This window comes from Tachypleus tridentatus, chromosome 4, assembly GCF_004210375.1.
Source record: "Tachypleus tridentatus isolate NWPU-2018 chromosome 4, ASM421037v1, whole genome shotgun sequence".
Taxonomy (NCBI): Eukaryota; Metazoa; Arthropoda; class Merostomata; order Xiphosura; family Limulidae; genus Tachypleus; species Tachypleus tridentatus.
Window position 1 is genome coordinate 105,641,155 of NC_134828.1, and position 19,660 is coordinate 105,660,814.

Consider the following 19,660-nt stretch of genomic DNA (forward strand, 5'->3'; position numbering starts at 1 on the left):
GTTATGTGGCTGTTTAGTCTCTAATCATGTGTCAGTTAAATGACACCTGTGTAGTTTATGGACATAGCGACAAGATTTGAAAATGAAAAATATTAAAGAACAAAAGATGTGGAGAAAGATGAATAACACGTTCTTAACTGGTGAAGGCGACACCATCCGAAGAGATGTAAATTTCAATAGAAATACGTCAGGATGGCCGAGCGGTCTAAGGTGCTGCGTTCAGGTCGCAGTCCGGTTTTCCGGGCGTGGGTTCGAATCCCACTCCTGACATTGGAATTAACGTTTTACCTCTTTTCATTCGTACGTTTACGTGACTCAAGTGGTGAAGAAAAATTCAGGTACCAGTAGTTAAGGTTTGAAAAGGACAACAATCACATGATTTCATTCGAAGGAAAGTGTTAAAAGCGAAAACTTGTTCTAGGTGTGGAATGAACTACATAAATTTGATTATTAATTGCTTTACTATCAAAATATAATAATTGTGATATCTCTACAAACGAAACAAAAGATGTGCAATGGAAATAGAGTATAATTTTAGGTGATATCCTTTATGACAGTGGTTCTTAACCTTTTTCAGTGTTTGCACTTCTTTTAAATTAGTAATCATTTCTCGCACCCCCTGGAAACTTAAATATAAAAAAAGCTAAAAATACAAAGTTGATGTAATCAAAATTTTTTTTTAATCTTCATACATACAGCATACCTTTTTCAAGACAAAAATTCAGGGTACATAATGAAAAATTAATTTCAATTTTGTTAATGATTTTTATTTAGCCTGTAATGCACAGTAAACTTAGTGACTTCGTTGCTGCTGTTTTTCTCTATGATGGCATCAAATCTTGGCGTCTTTGTACTGAGTGCCACTCGCATGTCATGTTCAGAATTCAGCCAATTTCTGCATTTTGTTTGGATGTGAAGTAGACAAGAAAATCCTTGTTCACACAAGTAAGTAGTTGCAAATGGTAACAGCACTTCAAGAGCTTTCTTCGCTAATGCAGGGTATGCTTCCAGCTGAGAAGCCCAGAAGTGTTCCAGCTGACTATTGGTGAACTCCATTTGGATTTCACGATTGTGTCTAAGGTCGATGAGATCTTCCTTGATGCCGCTGACATCTTCCAAATTCTGCATGAAAGGATTCAGGATCCAGTTGTCATAGGTTTGCAGCTCTCCACACGAGAAGTAACCCTCAAATGAAGTACGCAGCATCTGCATATGTTCAACAACTTTGCAACAAAGTCTGGATGCAGGGTAGAATTTTCTGCGACTGTCTCTTCCAGGCAGGGGAAATTTGCCAAATTCCCCATCTTCACACACTTTATCCACAAGACAAGTTTTTCTTTGAATGCAGCCAATTTAGCGCTTGCAGTCACAATGTTGAGTCCCCTTCTTTGCAGAGAGAGATTGAGTTCATTGAGAGCTAAAACACATCAGCCAAATAGGCAAGCATCTGAGCAAAACTAGGTTCTTTGAAATATATAGCCAGTTCTTGTACCCTTTCACGGAGAAACTGGTGAATTTCTCCTCTCAGTTCAAACACACGAAACAGCACAGGACCACGTGACAACCACCTCACTTCAGTGTGGTACAAAAGAACAGTGTGTTCCTGACCCATTTCCTCACAAAGTGACTGAAACAATCGATGATTCAAAGCTCGGCTGCGAATAAAGTTTACAACCTTGACACAAATATCCAGAGTTTTCTTGAGATCTGGGGGCAATGTCTTTGCTGAAAGAGAGTGACGATGAAGAAAGCAGTGAGTGATTTTCAGATTAGGAACTTCTTTCCTCATTAATGCAGCAAACCCAGAACGATTGCCCAGCATTGCTGGTGCACCATCTGTACATATTGAACCAATTTTGTCAAGGTGAAGTTCGTTTCTTGAGAAAAGTTCTTGTATTTTGTTAAGCACATCTATAGCTTGTGCAGTTGTCTTTAAGGACTGACAGAAAAGGAAACTTTCTTCCACTTTTTTCTCCTTCACGTAACGAACTACTGCCAATAGCTGACAACAGTTGGATACATCTGTTGATTCATCCACTTGTAGGCTAATCTTAACTGGACTAGCCTTGATGTCAGCTACAACTTGTTCCAGGATGTCAACACTCATGTCGATGATTCGGTTATGGATTACATCATTTGACAAAGACACTTGTTGGAGTTTCTTCTCAGCTTCCTTGCCGAGAACAATCTTTGCCATTTCAAGGGCACATGGCTTGATCAGTTCCTCACCAATTGTATGGGGTTTCTTTGATTTAGCAATCTGGTATGCAACTTCATAAGAAGCACGCAGTAAAGGTTTCTCTGTTGGCGAAAATCCATAAGTCGGCAATGTGCCAACCTGATCAAACCTAGCTCTTTTGACCCTTAATGTCACAATGTCATTTCCTGCATCCCTGCCACCATGTTTGTTCTTGAAATGTTCATCAAGCTTTGATGGCTTCAAGTTCGCATTGGAGAAGAGTGTGCTGCACAGGATACACTGTGGACGTTGTGTCCCATCCTTCTCTGTAGTACAGGTGAAACCAAACTTGACATATTCGTCATTCCACTTTCGTTTCTTCGACATACTGCAGACAAATCTGGAAAAGAAACACATTCATGTGTAGGTGTTTTCTTTTTTTTATGAATTACCTCTAAAATATGTGATGGAGAGACTGAAATACCTGGTTTAATCAGTAGATTTGTAGGCATGACAATACATTCTATGAAAATATTGTAACGGCTACACTGCTACAGTGATGATGTATGTTATGTAAACAACCCATCGCTCATTTAAATAAATGTGTAGAAAGCAAAATCTGAAATAATACATAACCAATCTTCCACCCTACTGTTATGCATCAGAAAAAAAAAAAACATTGAAACAGGGAGACCATAACTCACGTGTTGATGGCACGGATGGGTGGTGTGGACTGAGACGTGATGATAACCTCCCTCTCTCTCCGTGTTGCGCACGTGTCCTGTACGCGTTCCTTCCTTGTCTATCCAAATGACATACCCGTTTGTTTACCCTGTATTGGAATCTGATGCAACTTTACCACTTCATTAGGAAATCAGGTTTAGGTTTAACTTTATCTCGGAACACTGCTGAAGCAAAAATGTTTCTTCTTAGGAGAAATATAAAGCATACTCTTATGTAAAAATATAGATTTGCTTTAATTATTCATGGGCATCCTCGCACCACTTGGGAATCATCTTCGCACCCCCTAGGGTGCGGGCACCCCTGGTTAAGAACCCCTGCTTCTTGACACTATCAGGGAGAAAATAGCATATTTTACTCATAATTATCCTACGAAGGTCGATTTTATGAAAACAAGTCTTATAAATTTCATATACCCTTACTCCATAGATGTAAAATGAACAAACCCAAACTGTTTAGGAATTCTCCTTCACACTTATATTTTCTATAGTTTGGCGATTGAATCAGTAAACACCTTATATTAGAGCACATTATGAAACATAATACCTATACTGTTTTAAAATATGAATCACGTTTATCCACGTAAAAATAAAGAATAAGAGAACTTTTATGTGCCAAGTCTATGTTGTATGTTAAAATTTAGGAATGTAGAAGAAATAACTAGAAAAGCGGAATTGGTGCGCGTGATTTTTCGTTCGCAACAATATTAAATTATGTGAATATGAAAGATAGTCTCTAAAGTATTTTCCGTTTCTTCTTATTGTCGACGTAAATTTCATTTGGTGAGTAACCAGAACGGTACAGAAAGATTAATGGAGTGATTGATAGAAAGTTCTTCTTCTTCGAAAGAGAGAAAGAAAAGAACCGAAAGTATAGATTCTTTTAAGTGAGAAACATATAAACTAGAGAAACGTTATTTACGAACGAATTGAACTATTTCACAGGAATTTAAAAGTCGTTTTGTCCGAACTTTACAATCGTTAATTGATTAAGTCCATTCTCATAGCTTACATTTACGGTAAAGCTTCTTGATCTATCTGCCGCCGTTATTTCTAGATTTTGAGTTTAAAATAACAATTCGTACAGTTCATTCGTGACGGGCAAAGTAGAATTGTGTAGTGTGAGACCGATAACATTGGAAAAGAAGTTGTTAAACAAAAGTAATGTGATTAAATCGTGATCACACGTGTCTGACTGATCAATGCGACTTCACAAACATCACGCTTATCACAGGACAATTTAAAATTTATATCAAAATTTTAAAAAATAAGTAGATGATGGCCATGCGTGAAGGAAGCAGTCTGATTTATCAGGTATGGGTTCCAACTAGACACCTCACACAAAACTTTAAATATTGCTTCATTACCCTCAAAAATTAATTTCTCTAAGGCTAGTAAGGAGAAAAGCTGCTATTTGTATCATTAATATCAGTTCCAAATGTACGAGGAATATGTTCTTCGGAAGTTTGAAAACGGCCTACGAAGAAAAGATTGCATTTCTCTGATGCAGTACACTCGACAAGTTGTTTATAAGGAGATCTCGCTGTATTTGTATTGATACACGTAAGTAAGAAGAGAAATTTGATTGTGATATGTTTTCTTCAGTAATTAAAATTTGGTACTTCTGAGATCGTTCCACAAAAGGTGTGGTAGATATATGATATAGTTTTAGAAGTTTTTGTTTTTGGAGAAAATCAATTAAAAAAAGCAGGTTCCTCATAAATATTCTGCGAAGTTTTTTCTACCAACGATGTTTACAAAAGGCCTCGGAACAGTAATTATAACCTGTCTGTGTTGGTGTTCCTCTTAGTACATACAATTGTGTAGGTCGGAACAATAAACACCTTTTTTGAACTATCGAAAATATGAAGAATAACAGAAAGTTTTTGTGGAAATATGCATTTAACGAAGATTAAGCAGCACAGTAAAGGTTTTATGAGAAATGTAGGAAAACATGTCACTTTTAGTAATATCGGAAATGTTTAAACTCTTTGTTTAGGTCGCTCCCTAAGTAGATGAGAAAGCACCCTCTGAAAATTACCTCAGAAAATGTCCAGTTCGCAACCATATACATTCATACTTTTGACGACTTAGAAAAGTTAATTGAGTTAGTAAACCTAAATAAATCGGATAAGGTTTTAGGAAACTCACCATTAAAAGTATAATTTTCCAAAACAATATTTAGATTTATATTAATAACTGTTAAAGAGGTGAAGGATGTTATGTTCTGCTTGCTAAAAGAACAACAAAAATAATTGTTTATTCGGTTATGGTAAACTATATACATCTGAAAATTATTATACAAAAATGATACTTGCACCATATAAATGACAATCACAAAATAACGAAACTCTTGTCAGGAAGTTTTCATTCGCTTTTCTATAAAATTTCGATCATTAATTGACTAAGTCAATTCTGACATTCTCATTCAAGGTAAAGTAACTTGAGCTGTCTGTTTTTCGATACTTTGAGTTTCTATCTGTTGAGGGTTATGTGGCTGTTTAGTCTCTAATCATGTGTCAGTTAAATGACACCTGTGTAGTTTATGGACATAGCGACAAGATTTGAAAATGAAAATATTAAAGAACAAAAGATGTGGAGAAAGATGAATAACACGTTCTTAACTGGTGAAGGCGACACCATCCGAAGAGATGTAAATTTCAATAGAAATACGTCAGGATGGCCGAGCGGTCTAAGGTGCTGCGTTCAGGTCGCAGTCCGGTTTTCCGGGCGTGGGTTCGAATCCCACTCCTGACATTGGAATTAACGTTTTACCTCTTTTCATTCGTACGTTTACGTGACTCAAGTGGTGAAGAAAAATTCAGGTACCAGTAGTTAAGGTTTGAAAAGGACAACAATCACATGATTTCATTCGAAGGAAAGTGTTAAAAGCGAAAACTTGTTCTAGGTGTGGAATGAACTACATAAATTTGATTATTAATTGCTTTACTATCAAAATATAATAATTGTGATATCTCTACAAACGAAACAAAAGATGTGCACTGGAAATAGAGTATAATTTTAGGTGATATCCTTTATGACAGTGGTTCTTAACCTTTTTCAGTGTTTGCACTTCTTTTAAATTAGTAATCATTTCTCGCACCCCCTGGAAACTTAAATATAAAAAAAGCTAAAAATACAAAGTTGATGTAATCAAAAATTTTTTTTAAATCTTCATACATACAGCATACCTTTTTTCAAGACAAAAATTCAGGGTACATAATGAAAAATTAATTTCAATTTTGTTAATGATTTTTTATTTAGCCTGTAATGCACAGTAAACTTAGTGACTTCGTTGCTGCTGTTTTTCTCTATGATGGCATCAAATCTTGGCGTCTTTGTACTGAGTGCCACTCGCATGTCATGTTCAGAATTCAGCCAATTTCTGCATTTTGTTTGGATGTGAAGTAGACAAGAAAATCCTTGTTCACACAAGTAAGTAGTTGCAAATGGTAACAGCACTTCAAGAGCTTTCTTCGCTAATGCAGGGTATGCTTCCAGCTGAGAAGCCCAGAAGTGTTCCAGCTGACTATTGGTGAACTCCATTTGGATTTCACGATTGTGTCTAAGGTCGATGAGATCTTCCTTGATGCCGCTGACATCTTCCAAATTCTGCATGAAAGGATTCAGGATCCAGTTGTCATAGGTTTGCAGCTCTCCACACGAGAAGTAACCCTCAAATGAAGTACGCAGCATCTGCATATGTTCAACAACTTTGCAACAAAGTCTGGATGCAGGGTAGAATTTTCTGCGACTGTCTCTTCCAGGCAGGGAAATTTGCCAAATTCCCCATCTTCACACACTTTATCCACAAGACAAGTTTTTCTTTGAATGCAGCCAATTTAGCGCTTGCAGTCACAATGTTGAGTCCCCTTCTTTGCAGAGAGAGATTGAGTTCATTGAGAGCTAAAACACATCAGCCAAATAGGCAAGCATCTGAGCAAAACTAGGTTCTTTGAAATATATAGCCAGTTCTTGTACCCTTTCACGGAGAAACTGGTGAATTTCTCCTCTCAGTTCAAACACACGAAACAGCACAGGACCACGTGACAACCACCTCACTTCAGTGTGGTACAAAAGAACAGTGTGTTCCTGACCCATTTCCTCACAAAGTGACTGAAACAATCGATGATTCAAAGCTCGGCTGCGAATAAAGTTTACAACCTTGACACAAATATCCAGAGTTTTCTTGAGATCTGGGGGCAATGTCTTTGCTGAAAGAGAGTGACGATGAAGAAAGCAGTGAGTGATTTTCAGATTAGGAACTTCTTTCCTCATTAATGCAGCAAACCCAGAACGATTGCCCAGCATTGCTGGTGCACCATCTGTACATATTGAACCAATTTTGTCAAGGTGAAGTTCGTTTCTTGAGAAAAGTTCTTGTATTTTGTTAAGCACATCTATAGCTTGTGCAGTTGTCTTTAAGGACTGACAGAAAAGGAAACTTTCTTCCACTTTTTCTCCTTCACGTAACGAACTACTGCCAATAGCTGACAACAGTTGGATACATCTGTTGATTCATCCACTTGTAGGCTAATCTTAACTGGACTAGCCTTGATGTCAGCTACAACTTGTTCCAGGATGTCAACACTCATGTCGATGATTCGGTTATGGATTACATCATTTGACAAAGACACTTGTTGGAGTTTCTTCTCAGCTTCCTTGCCGAGAACAATCTTTGCCATTTCAAGGGCACATGGCTTGATCAGTTCCTCACCAATTGTATGGGGTTTCTTTGATTTAGCAATCTGGTATGCAACTTCATAAGAAGCACGCAGTAAAGGTTTCTCTGTTGGCGAAAATCCATAAGTCGGCAATGTGCCAACCTGATCAAACCTAGCTCTTTTGACCCTTAATGTCACAATGTCATTTCCTGCATCCCTGCCACCATGTTTGTTCTTGAAATGTTCATCAAGCTTTGATGGCTTCAAGTTCGCATTGGAGAAGAGTGTGCTGCACAGGATACACTGTGGACGTTGTGTCCCATCCTTCTCTGTAGTACAGGTGAAACCAAACTTGACATATTCGTCATTCCACTTTCGTTTCTTCGACATACTGCAGACAAATCTGGAAAAGAAACACATTCATGTGTAGGTGTTTTCTTTTTTTTATGAATTATCTCTAAAATATGTGATGGAGAGACTGAAATACCTGGTTTAATCAGTAGATTTGTAGGCATGACAATACATTCTATGAAAATATTGTAACGGCTACACTGCTACAGTGATGATGTATGTTATGTAAACAACCCATCGCTCATTTAAATAAATGTGTAGAAAGCAAAATCTGAAATAATACATAACCAATCTTCCACCCTACTGTTATGCATCAGAAAAAAAAAATAACATTGAAACAGGGAGACCATAACTCACGTGTTGATGGCACGGATGGGTGGTGTGGACTGAGACGTGATGATAACCTCCCTCTCTCTCCGTGTTGCGCACGTGTCCTGTACGCGTTCCTTCCTTGTCTATCCAAATGACATACCCGTTTGTTTACCCTGTATTGGAATCTGATGCAACTTTACCACTTCATTAGGAAATCAGGTTTAGGTTTAACTTTATCTCGGAACACTGCTGAAGCAAAAATGTTTCTTCTTAGGAGAAATATAAAGCATACTCTTATGTAAAAATATAGATTTGCTTTAATTATTCATGGGCATCCTCGCACCCCCTAGGGGTGCGGGCTCCCCTGGTTAAGAACCCCTGCTTCTTGACACTATCAGGGAAAAAATAGCATATTTTACTCATAATTATCCTACGAAGGTCGATTTTATGAAAACAAGTCTTATAAATTTCATATACCCTTACTCCATAGATGTAAAATGAACAAACCCAAACTGTTTAGGAATTCTCCTTCACACTTATATTTTCTATAGTTTGGCGATTGAATCAGTAAACACCTTATATTAGAGCACATTATGAAACATAATACCTATACTGTTTTAAAATATGAATCACGTTTATCCACGTAAAAATAAAGAATAAGAGAACTTTTATGTGCCAAGTCTATGTTGTATGTTAAAATTTAGGAATGTAGAAGAAATAACTAGAAAAAGCGGAATTGGTGCGCGTGATTTTTCGTTCGCAACAATATTAAATTATGTGAATATGAAAGATAGTCTCTAAAGTATTTTCCGTTTCTTCTTATTGTCGACGTAAATTTCATTTGGTGAGTAACCAGAACGGTACAGAAAGATTAATGGAGTGATTGATAGAAAGTTCTTCTTCTTCGAAAGAGAGAAAGAAAAGAACCGAAAGTATAGATTCTTTTAAGTGAGAAACATATAAACTAGAGAAACGTTATTTACGAACGAATTGAACTATTTCACAGGAATTTAAAAGTCGTTTTGTCCGAACTTTACAATCGTTAATTGATTAAGTCCATTCTCATAGCTTACATTTACGGTAAAGCTTCTTGATCTATCTGCCGCCGTTATTTCTAGATTTTGAGTTTAAAATAACAATTCGTACAGTTCATTCGTGACGGGCAAAGTAGAATTGTGTAGTGTGAGACCGATAACATTGGAAAAAGAAGTTGTTAAACAAAAGTAATGTGATTAAATCGTGATCACACGTGTCTGACTGATCAATGCGACTTCACAAACATCACGCTTATCACAGGACAATTTAAAATGTATATCAAAATTTTAAAAAAATAAGTAGATGATGGCCATGCAGTCTGATTTATCAGGTATGGGTTCCAACTAGACACCTCACACAAAACTTTAAATATTGCTTCATTACCCTCAAAAATTAATTTCTCTAAGGCTAGTAAGGAGAAAAGCTGCTATTTGTATCATTAATATCAGTTCCAAATGTACGAGGAATATGTTCTTCGGAAGTTTGAAAACGGCCTACGAAGAAAAGATTGCATTTCTCTGATGCAGTACACTCGACAAGTTGTTTATAAGGAGATCTCGCTATATTTGTATAGATACACGTAAATAAGAAGAGAAATTTGATTGTGATATGTTTTCTTCAGTAATTAAAATTTGGTACTTCTGAGATCGTTCCATAAAAGGTGTGCTAGATATATGATATAATTTTAGAAGTTTTGTTTTGGAGAAAATCAATTAAAAAAAAGCAGGTTCCTCATAAATATTCTGCGAAGTTTTTCTACCAACGATGTTTACAAAAGGCTTCAGAACAGTAATTATAACCTGTCTGTGTTGGTGTTCCTCTTAGTACATACAATTTTGTAGGTCGGGACAGTAAACACCTTTTTGAACTATCGAAAATATGAAGAATAATAGAAAGTTTATGTAGAAATATGCATTTAACGAAGATTAAGCAGCACAGTAAAGGTTTTATGAGAAATGTAGGAAAAACAAGTCACTTTTAGTAATATCGGAAATGTTTAAACTCTTTGTTTAGGTCGCTCCCTAATTAGATGAGAAAGCACCCTCTGAAAATTACCTCAGAAAATGTCCAGTTCGCAACCATATACATTCATACTTTTGACGACTTAGAAAAGTTAATTGAGTTAGTAAACCTAAATAAATCGGATAAGGTTTTAGGAAACTCACCATTAAAAGTATAATTTTCCAAAACAATATTTAGATTTATATTAATAACTGTTAAAGAAGTGAAGGATGTTATGTTCTGCTTGCTAAAAGAACAATAAAAATAATTTTTTATTCGGTTATATACATCTGAAAATTATTATATAAAAATGATACTTGCACCATATAAATGTCAATCACAAAATAACGGAACTCTTGTCAGGAAGTTTTCGTTCGCTTTTCTATAAAATTTCGATCATTAATTGACTAAGTCAATTCTTACGTTTTCATTCAAGGTAAAGCAACTTAAGCTGTCTGTTTATTCGATACTTTGAGTTTCTATCTGTTGAGGGTTATGTGGCTGTTTAGTCTCTCATCATGTGTCAGTTAAATGACAGCTGTGTAGTTTATGGACATAGCGACAAGATTTGAAAATGAAAAATATTAAAGAACAAAAGATGTGGAGAAAGATGGATAACACGTTCTTAACTAGTGAAGGCGACACCATCCGAAGAGATGTAAATTTCAATAGAAATACGTTAGAATGGCCGAGCGGTCTAAGCGTTCAGGTCGCAGTCCGGTTTTCCGGGCGTGGGTTCGAATCCCACTCCTGACATTGAAATTAACGTTTTACCTCTTTTCATTCGTACGTTTACGTGACTCAAGTGGTGGAGAAAAATTCAGGTACTAGTAGTTAAGGTTTGAAAAGGACAACAATAATATGATTTCATTTGAAGGAAAGTGTTAAAAGCGAAAACTTGTTCTAGGTATGGAATGAACTACATAAATTTGATTATTAATTGCTTTACTATCAAAATATAATAATTGTGATATCTCTACAAAAGAAACAAAAGATGTGTACTGAAAATAGAGTATAATTTCAGGTGATATCCTTTATGACACCATCAGGGAGAAAATAGCATATTTTACTCATAATTATCCTACGAAGGTCGATTTTATGAAAACAAGTCTTATAAATTTCATATACCCTTACTCCATAGATGTAAGATGAACAAACCCAAACTGTTTAGAATTCTCCTTCACACTTATATTTTCTATAATTTGGCGATTGAATAAGTAAACACCTTATTTTAGAGCACATTATGAAACATAATAACTATACTCCCTTAAAATATGAATCACGTTTATCCACGTAAAAATAAAGAATAAGAGAACTTTTATGTGCCAAGTCTGTGTTGTATGTTAAAATTTAGGAATGTAGAAGAAATAACTAGAAAAAGCGGAATTGGTGCGCGTGATTTTCGTTCGCAATAATATTTAATTATGTGAATATGAAAGATAGTCACTAAAGTATTTTCCGTTTCTTCTTATTGTCGACCTAAATTTCATTTGGTGAGTAACCAGAACGGTACAGAAAGATTAATGGAATGATTGATAGAAAGGTCTTCTTCCTCGAAAGAGACAAAGAAAAGAACCCAAAGTTTAGATTCTTTTAAGTGAGAAACATATAAACTGGAGAAACGTTATTTACGAACGAATTGAACTATTTCACAGGAATTTAAAAGTCGTTTTGTCCGAACTTTACAATCGTTAATTGATTAAGTCCATTCTCATAGCTTACATTTACGGTAAAGCTTCTTGATCTATCTGCCGCCGTTATTTCCAGATTTTGAGTTTAAAAAACAATTGGTACAGTTCATTCGTGACGGGCAAAGTAGAATTGAGTAGTGTGAGACCGATAACATTGGAAAAAGAAGTTGTTAAACAAAAGTAATGTGATTAAATCGTGATCACACGTGTCTGACTGATCAATGCGACTTCACAAACATCACGCTTATCACAGGACAATTTAAAATGTATATCAAAATTTTAAAAAATAAGTAGATGATGGCCAAGCGTGAAAGAAGCAGTCTGATTTATCAGGTATGGGTTCCAACTAGACACCTCACAGAAAACTTTAAATATTGCTTCATTACCCTCAAAAATTAATTTTTCTAAGGCTAGTAAGGAGAAAAGCTGCTATTTGTATCATTAATATCAGTTCCAAATGTACGAGGAATATGTTCTTCGGAAGTTTGAAAACGGCCTACGAAGAAACGATTGCATTTCTCTGATGCAGTACACTCGACAAGTTGTTTATAAGGAGATCTCGCTGTATTTGTATTGATACACGTAAGTAAGAAGAGAAATTTGATTGTGATATGTTTTCTTCAGTAATTAAAATTTGGTACTTCTGAGATCGTTCCACAAAAGGTGTGGTAGATATATGATATAGTTTTAGAAGTTTTTGGTTTTGGAGAAAATCAATTAAAAAAAGCAGGTTCCTCATAAATATTCTGCGAAGTTTTTTCTACCAACGATGTTTACAAAAGGCTTCAGAACAGTAATTATAACCTGTCTGTGTTGGTGTTCCTCTTAGTACATACAATTGTGTAGGTCGGGACAATAAACACCTTTTGAACTATCGAAAATATGAAGAATAACAGAACGTTTATGTAGAAATATGCATTTAACGAAGATTAAGCAGCACAGTAAAGGTTTTATGAGAAATGTAGGAAAATACAAGTCACTTTTAGTAATATCGGAAATGTTTAAACTCTTTGTTTAGGTCGCTCCCTAATTAGATGAGAAAGCACCCTCTGAAAATTACTTCAGAAAATGTGCAGTTCGCAACCATATACATTCATACTTTTGACGACTTAGAAAAGTTAATTGAGTTAGTAAACCTAAATAAATCGGATAAGGTTTTAGGAAACTCACCATTAAAAGTATAATTTTCCAAAACAATATTTAGATTTATATTAATAACTGTTAAAGAGGTGAAGGATGTTATGTTCTGCTTGCTAAAAGAACAACAAAAATAATTGTTTATTCGGTTATGGTAAACTATATACATCTGAAAATTATTATACAAAAATGATACTTGCACCATATAAATGACAATCACAAAATAACGAAACTCTTGTCAGGAAGTTTTGATTCGCTTTTCTATAAAATTTCGATCATTAATTGACTAAGTCAATTCTGACATTCTCATTCAAGGTAAAGTAACTTGAGCTGTCTGTTTTTTCGATACTTTGAGTTTCTATCTGTTGAGGGTTATGTGGCTGTTTAGTCTCTAATCATGTGTCAGTTAAATGACACCTGTGTAGTTTATGGACATAGCGACAAGATTTGAAAATGAAAAATATTAAAGAACAAAAGATGTGGAGAAATATGAATAACACGTTCTTAACTGGTGAAGGCGACACCATCCGAAGAGATGTAAATTTCAATAGAAATACGTCAGGATGGCCGAGCGGTCTAAGGTTCAGGTCGCAGTCCGGTTTTCCGGGCGTGGGTTCGAATCCCACTCCTGACATTGGAATTAACGTTTTACCTCTTTTCATTCGTACGTTTACGTGACTCAAGTGGTGAAGAAAAAATTCAGGTACCAGTAGTTAAGGTTTGAAAAGGACAACAATCACATGATTTCATTCGAAGGAAAGTGTTAAAAGCGAAAACTTGTTCTAGGTGTGGAATGAACTACATAAATTTGATTATTAATTGCTTTACTATCAAAATATAATAATTGTGATATCTCTACAAACGAAACAAAATATGTGCACTGGAAATAGAGTATAATTTTAGGTGATATCCTTTATGACAGTGGTTCTTAACCTTTTTCAGTGTTTGCACTTCTTTTAAATTAGTAATCATTTCTCGCACCCCCTGGAAACTTAAATATAAAAAAAGCTAAAAATACAAAGTTGATGTAATCAAAAATTTTTTTTAAATCTTCATACATACAGCATACCTTTTTTTCAAGACAAAAATTCAGGGTACATAATGAAAAATTAATTTCAATTTTGTTAATGATTTTTTATTTAGCCTGTAATGCACAGTAAACTTAGTGACTTCGTTGCTGCTGTTTTTTCTCTATGATGGCATCAAATCTTGGCGTCTTTGTACTGAGTGCCACTCGCATGTCATGTTCAGAATTCAGCCAATTTCTGCATTTTGTTTGGATGTGAAGTAGACAAGAAAATCCTTGTTCACACAAGTAAGTAGTTGCAAATGGTAACAGCACTTCAAGAGCTTTCTTCGCTAATGCAGGGTATGCTTCCAGCTGAGAAGCCCAGAAGTGTTCCAGCTGACTATTGGTGAACTCCATTTGATTTCACGATTGTGTCTAAGGTCGATGAGATCTTCCTTGATGCCGCTGACATCTTCCAAATTCTGCATGAAAGGATTCAGGATCCAGTTGTCATAGGTTTGCAGCTCTCCACACGAGAAGTAACCCTCAAATGAAGTACGCAGCATCTGCATATGTTCAACAACTTTGCAACAAAGTCTGGATGCAGGGTAGAATTTTCTGCGACTGTCTCTTCCAGGCAGGAAATTTGCCAAATTCCCCATCTTCACACACTTTATCCACAAGACAAGTTTTTCTTTGAATGCAGCCAATTTAGCGCTTGCAGTCACAATGTTGAGTCCCCTTCTTTGCAGAGAGAGATTGAGTTCATTGAGAGCTAAAACACATCAGCCAAATAGGCAAGCATCTGAGCAAAACTAGGTTCTTTGAAATATATAGCCAGTTCTTGTACCCTTTCACGGAGAAACTGGTGAATTTCTCCTCTCAGTTCAAACACACGAAACAGCACAGGACCACGTGACAACCACCTCACTTCAGTGTGGTACAAAAGAACAGTGTGTTCCTGACCCATTTCCTCACAAAGTGACTGAAACAATCGATGATTCAAAGCTCGGCTGCGAATAAAGTTTACAACCTTGACACAAATATCCAGAGTTTTCTTGAGATCTGGGGGCAATGTCTTTGCTGAAAGAGAGTGACGATGAAGAAAGCAGTGAGTGATTTTCAGATTAGGAACTTCTTTCCTCATTAATGCAGCAAACCCAGAACGATTGCCCAGCATTGCTGGTGCACCATCTGTACATATTGAACCAATTTTGTCAAGGTGAAGTTCGTTTCTTGAGAAAAGTTCTTGTATTTTGTTAAGCACATCTATAGCTTGTGCAGTTGTCTTTAAGGACTGACAGAAAAGGAAACTTTCTTCCACTTTTTTCTCCTTCACGTAACGAACTACTGCCAATAGCTGACAACAGTTGGATACATCTGTTGATTCATCCACTTGTAGGCTAATCTTAACTGGACTAGCCTTGATGTCAGCTACAACTTGTTCCAGGATGTCAACACTCATGTCGATGATTCGGTTATGGATTACATCATTTGACAAAGACACTTGTTGGAGTTTCTTCTCAGCTTCCTTGCCGAGAACAATCTTTGCCATTTCAAGGGCACATGGCTTGATCAGTTCCTCACCAATTGTATGGGGTTTCTTTGATTTAGCAATCTGGTATGCAACTTCATAAGAAGCACGCAGTAAAAGTTTCTCTGTTGGCGAAAATCCATAAGTCGGCAATGTGCCAACCTGATCAAACCTAGCTCTTTTGACCCTTAATGTCACAATGTCATTTCCTGCATCCCTGCCACCATGTTTGTTCTTGAAATGTTCATCAAGCTTTGATGGCTTCAAGTTCGCATTGGAGAAGAGTGTGCTGCACAGGATACACTGTGGACGTTGTGTCCCATCCTTCTCTGTAGTACAGGTGAAACCAAACTTGACATATTCGTCATTCCACTTTCGTTTCTTCGACATACTGCAGACAAATCTGGAAAAGAAACACATTCATGTGTAGGTGTTTTCTTTTTTTTTATGAATTACCTCTAAAATATGTGATGGAGAGACTGAAATACCTGGTTTAATCAGTAGATTTGTAGGCATGACAATACATTCTATGAAAATATTGTAACGGCTACACTGCTACAGTGATGATGTATGTTATGTAAACAACCCATCGCTCATTTAAATAAATGTGTAGAAAGCAAAATCTGAAATAATACATAACCAATCTTCCACCCTACTGTTATGCATCAGAAAAAAAAATAACATTGAAACAGGGAGACCATAACTCACGTGTTGATGGCACGGATGGGTGGTGTGGACTGAGACGTGATGATAACCTCCCTCTCTCTCCGTGTTGCGCACGTGTCCTGTACGCGTTCCTTCCTTGTCTATCCAAATGACATACCCGTTTGTTTACCCTGTATTGGAATCTGATGCAACTTTACCACTTCATTAGGAAATCAGGTTTAGGTTTAACTTTATCTCGGAACACTGCTGAAGCAAAATGTTTCTTCTTAGGAGAAATATAAAGCATACTCTTATGTAAAAATATAGATTTGCTTTAATTATTCATGGGCATCCTCGCACCACTTGGGAATCATCTTCGCACCCCCTAGGGGTGCGGGCACCCCTGGTTAAGAACCCCTGCTTCTTGACACTATCAGGGAGAAAATAGCATATTTTACTCATAATTATCCTACGAAGGTCGATTTTATGAAAACAAGTCTTATAAATTTCATATACCCTTACTCCATAGATGTAAAATGAACAAACCCAAACTGTTTAGAATTCTCCTTCACACTTATATTTTCTATAGTTTGGCGATTGAATCAGTAAACACCTTATATTAGAGCACATTATGAAACATAATACCTATACTGTTTTAAAATATGAATCACGTTTATCCACGTAAAAATAAAGAATAAGAGAACTTTTATGTGCCAAGTCTATGTTGTATGTTAAAATTTAGGAATGTAGAAGAAATAACTAGAAAAAGCGGAATTGGTGCGCGTGATTTTTCGTTCGCAACAATATTAAATTATGTGAATATGAAAGATAGTCTCTAAAGTATTTTCCGTTTCTTCTTATTGTCGACGTAAATTTCATTTGGTGAGTAACCAGAACGGTACAGAAAGATTAATGGAGTGATTGATAGAAAGTTCTTCTTCTTCGAAAGAGAGAAAGAAAAGAACCGAAAGTATAGATTCTTTTAAGTGAGAAACATATAAACTAGAGAAACGTTATTTACGAACGAATTGAACTATTTCACAGGAATTTAAAAGTCGTTTTGTCCGAACTTTACAATCGTTAATTGATTAAGTCCATTCTCATAGCTTACATTTACGGTAAAGCTTCTTGATCTATCTGCCGCCGTTATTTCCAGATTTTGAGTTTAAAATAACAATTGGTACAGTTCATTCGTGACGGGCAAAGTAGAATTGAGTAGTGTGAGACCGATAACATTGGAAAAGAAGTTGTTAAACAAACGTAATGTGATTAAATCGTGATCACACGTGTCTGACTGATCAATGCGACTTCACAAACATCACGCTTATCACAGGACAATTTAAAATTTATATCAAAATTTTAAAAAATAAGTAGATGATGGCCATGCGTGAAGGAAGCAGTCTGATTTATCAGGTATGGGTTCCAACTAGACACCTCACACAAAACTTTAAATATTGCTTCATTACCCTCAAAAATTAATTTCTCTAAGGCTAGTAAGGAGAAAAGCTGCTATTTGTATCATTAATATCAGTTCCAAATGTACGAGGAATATGTTCTTCGGAAGTTTGAAAACGGCCTACGAAGAAAAGATTGCATTTCTCTGATGCAGTACACTCGACAAGTTGTTTATAAGGAGATCTCGCTGTATTTGTATTGATACACGTAAGTAAGAAGAGAAATTTGATTGTGATATGTTTTCTTCAGTAATTAAAATTTGGTACTTCTGAGATCGTTCCACAAAAGGTGTGCTAGATATATGATATAATTTTAGAAGTTTTTGGTTTTCGAGAAAATCAATTAAAAAAAGCAGGTTCCTGATAAATATTCTGCGAAGTTTTTTCTACCAACGATGTTTACAAAAGGCTTCAGAACAGTAATTATAACCTGTCTGTGTTGGTGTTCCTCTTAGTACATACAATTGTGTAGGTCGGGACAATAAACACCTTTTTGAACTATCGAAAATATGAAGAATAACAGAAAGTTTATGTAGAAATATGCATTTAACGAAGATTAAGCAGCACAGTAAAGGTTTTATGAGAAATGTAGGAAAAACAAGTCACTTTTAGTAATATCGGAAATGTTTAAACTCTTTGTTTAGGTCGCTCCCTAATTAGATGAGAAAGCACCCTCTGAAAATTACCTCAGAAAATGTCCAGTTCGCAACCATATACATTCATACTTTTGACGACTTAGAAAAGTTAATTGAGTTAGTAAACCTAAATAAATCGGATAAGGTTTTAGGAAACTCACCATTAAAAGTATAATTTTCCAAAACAATATTTAGATTTATATTAATAACTGTTAAAGAGGTGAAGGATGTTATGTTCTGCTTGCTAAAAGAACAACAAAAATAATTTTTTATTCGGTTATGGTAAACTATATACATCTGAAAATTATTATACAAAAATGATACTTGCACCATATAAATGACAATCACAAAATAACGAAACTCTTGTCAGGAAGTTTTCGTTCGCTTTTCTATAAAATTTCGATCTTTAATTGACTAAGTCAATTCTTACGTTTTCATTCAAGGTAAAGCAACTTAAGCTGTCTGTTTATTCGATACTTTGAGTTTCTATCTGTTGAGGGTTATGTGGCTGTTTAGTCTCTCATCATGTGTCAGTTAAAGGACAGCTGTGTAGTTTATGGACATAGCGACAAGATTTGAAAATGAAAATATTAAAGAACAAAAGATGTGGAGAAAGATGGATAACACGTTCTTAACTAGTGAAGGCGACACCATCCGAAGAGATGTAAATTTCAATAGAAATACGTTAGAATGGCCGAGCGGTCTAAGGTTCAGGTCGCAGTCCGGTTTTCCGGGCGTGGGTTCGAATCCCACTCCTGACATTGAAATTAACGTTTTACCTCTTTTCATTCGTACGTTTACGTGACTCAAGTGGTGGAGAAAAATTCAGGTGCTAGTAGTTAAGGTTTGAAAAGGACAACAATAATATGATTTCATTTGAAGGAAAGTGTTAAAAGCGAAAACTTGTTATAGGTATGGAATGAACTACATAAATTTGATTATTAATTGCTTTACTATCAAAATATAATAATTGTGATATCTCTACAAAAGAAACAAAAGATGTGTACTGAAAATAGAGTATAATTTCAGGTGATATCCTTTATGACACCATCAGGGAGAAAATAGCATATTTTACTCATAATTATCCTACAAAGGTCGATTTTATGAAAACAAGTCTTATAAATTTCATATACCCTTACTCCATAGATGTAAGATGAACAAACCCAAACTGTTTAGAATTCTCCTTCACACTTATATTTTCTATAATTTGGCGATTGAATAAGTAAACACCTTATTTTAGAGCACATTATGAAACATAATAACTATACTCCC

The 19,660-nt window shown here is 35.7% G+C and overlaps 3 protein-coding genes and 2 non-coding genes across 5 annotated transcripts; 2 read left to right on the forward strand and 3 right to left on the reverse strand.

Moving 5' to 3' along the window:
• Nucleotides 1-186: 186 nt before the first annotated feature.
• On the forward strand, nucleotides 187-270 carry TRNAL-CAG (transfer RNA leucine (anticodon CAG)). Its single transcript has one exon. It is a non-coding gene; the product is annotated as a tRNA-Leu (tRNA).
• A 1,147-nt stretch (nucleotides 271-1,417) lies between these two features.
• LOC143248180 (protein FAM200C-like) lies at nucleotides 1,418-6,621 on the reverse strand. Its single transcript, XM_076496613.1, has 3 exons — nucleotides 6,353-6,621; nucleotides 2,021-2,579; nucleotides 1,418-1,939 (listed from the first exon to the last, which is right to left on the reverse strand). The coding sequence occupies exons 1-3, from the start codon at nucleotides 6,619-6,621 to the stop codon at nucleotides 1,418-1,420; spliced, it is 1,350 nt and encodes a 449-aa protein (XP_076352728.1).
• Nucleotides 5,593-5,676, forward strand: TRNAL-CAG (transfer RNA leucine (anticodon CAG)). The gene has a single exon. It is a non-coding gene; the product is annotated as a tRNA-Leu (tRNA).
• Nucleotides 6,622-6,825: 204 nt separating the features above from the next.
• Nucleotides 6,826-7,973, reverse strand: LOC143248181 (protein FAM200C-like). The gene is made up of 2 exons (XM_076496614.1): nucleotides 7,428-7,973; nucleotides 6,826-7,338 (listed from the first exon to the last, which is right to left on the reverse strand). The coding sequence occupies exons 1-2, from the start codon at nucleotides 7,971-7,973 to the stop codon at nucleotides 6,826-6,828; spliced, it is 1,059 nt and encodes a 352-aa protein (XP_076352729.1).
• A 6,922-nt stretch (nucleotides 7,974-14,895) lies between these two features.
• Nucleotides 14,896-16,044, reverse strand: LOC143248182 (protein FAM200C-like). The gene is made up of 2 exons (XM_076496615.1): nucleotides 15,499-16,044; nucleotides 14,896-15,417 (listed from the first exon to the last, which is right to left on the reverse strand). Exons 1-2 carry the CDS (start codon nucleotides 16,042-16,044, stop codon nucleotides 14,896-14,898), a joined length of 1,068 nt encoding a protein of 355 aa, XP_076352730.1.
• Between the last annotated feature and the right edge of the window lie 3,616 nt (nucleotides 16,045-19,660).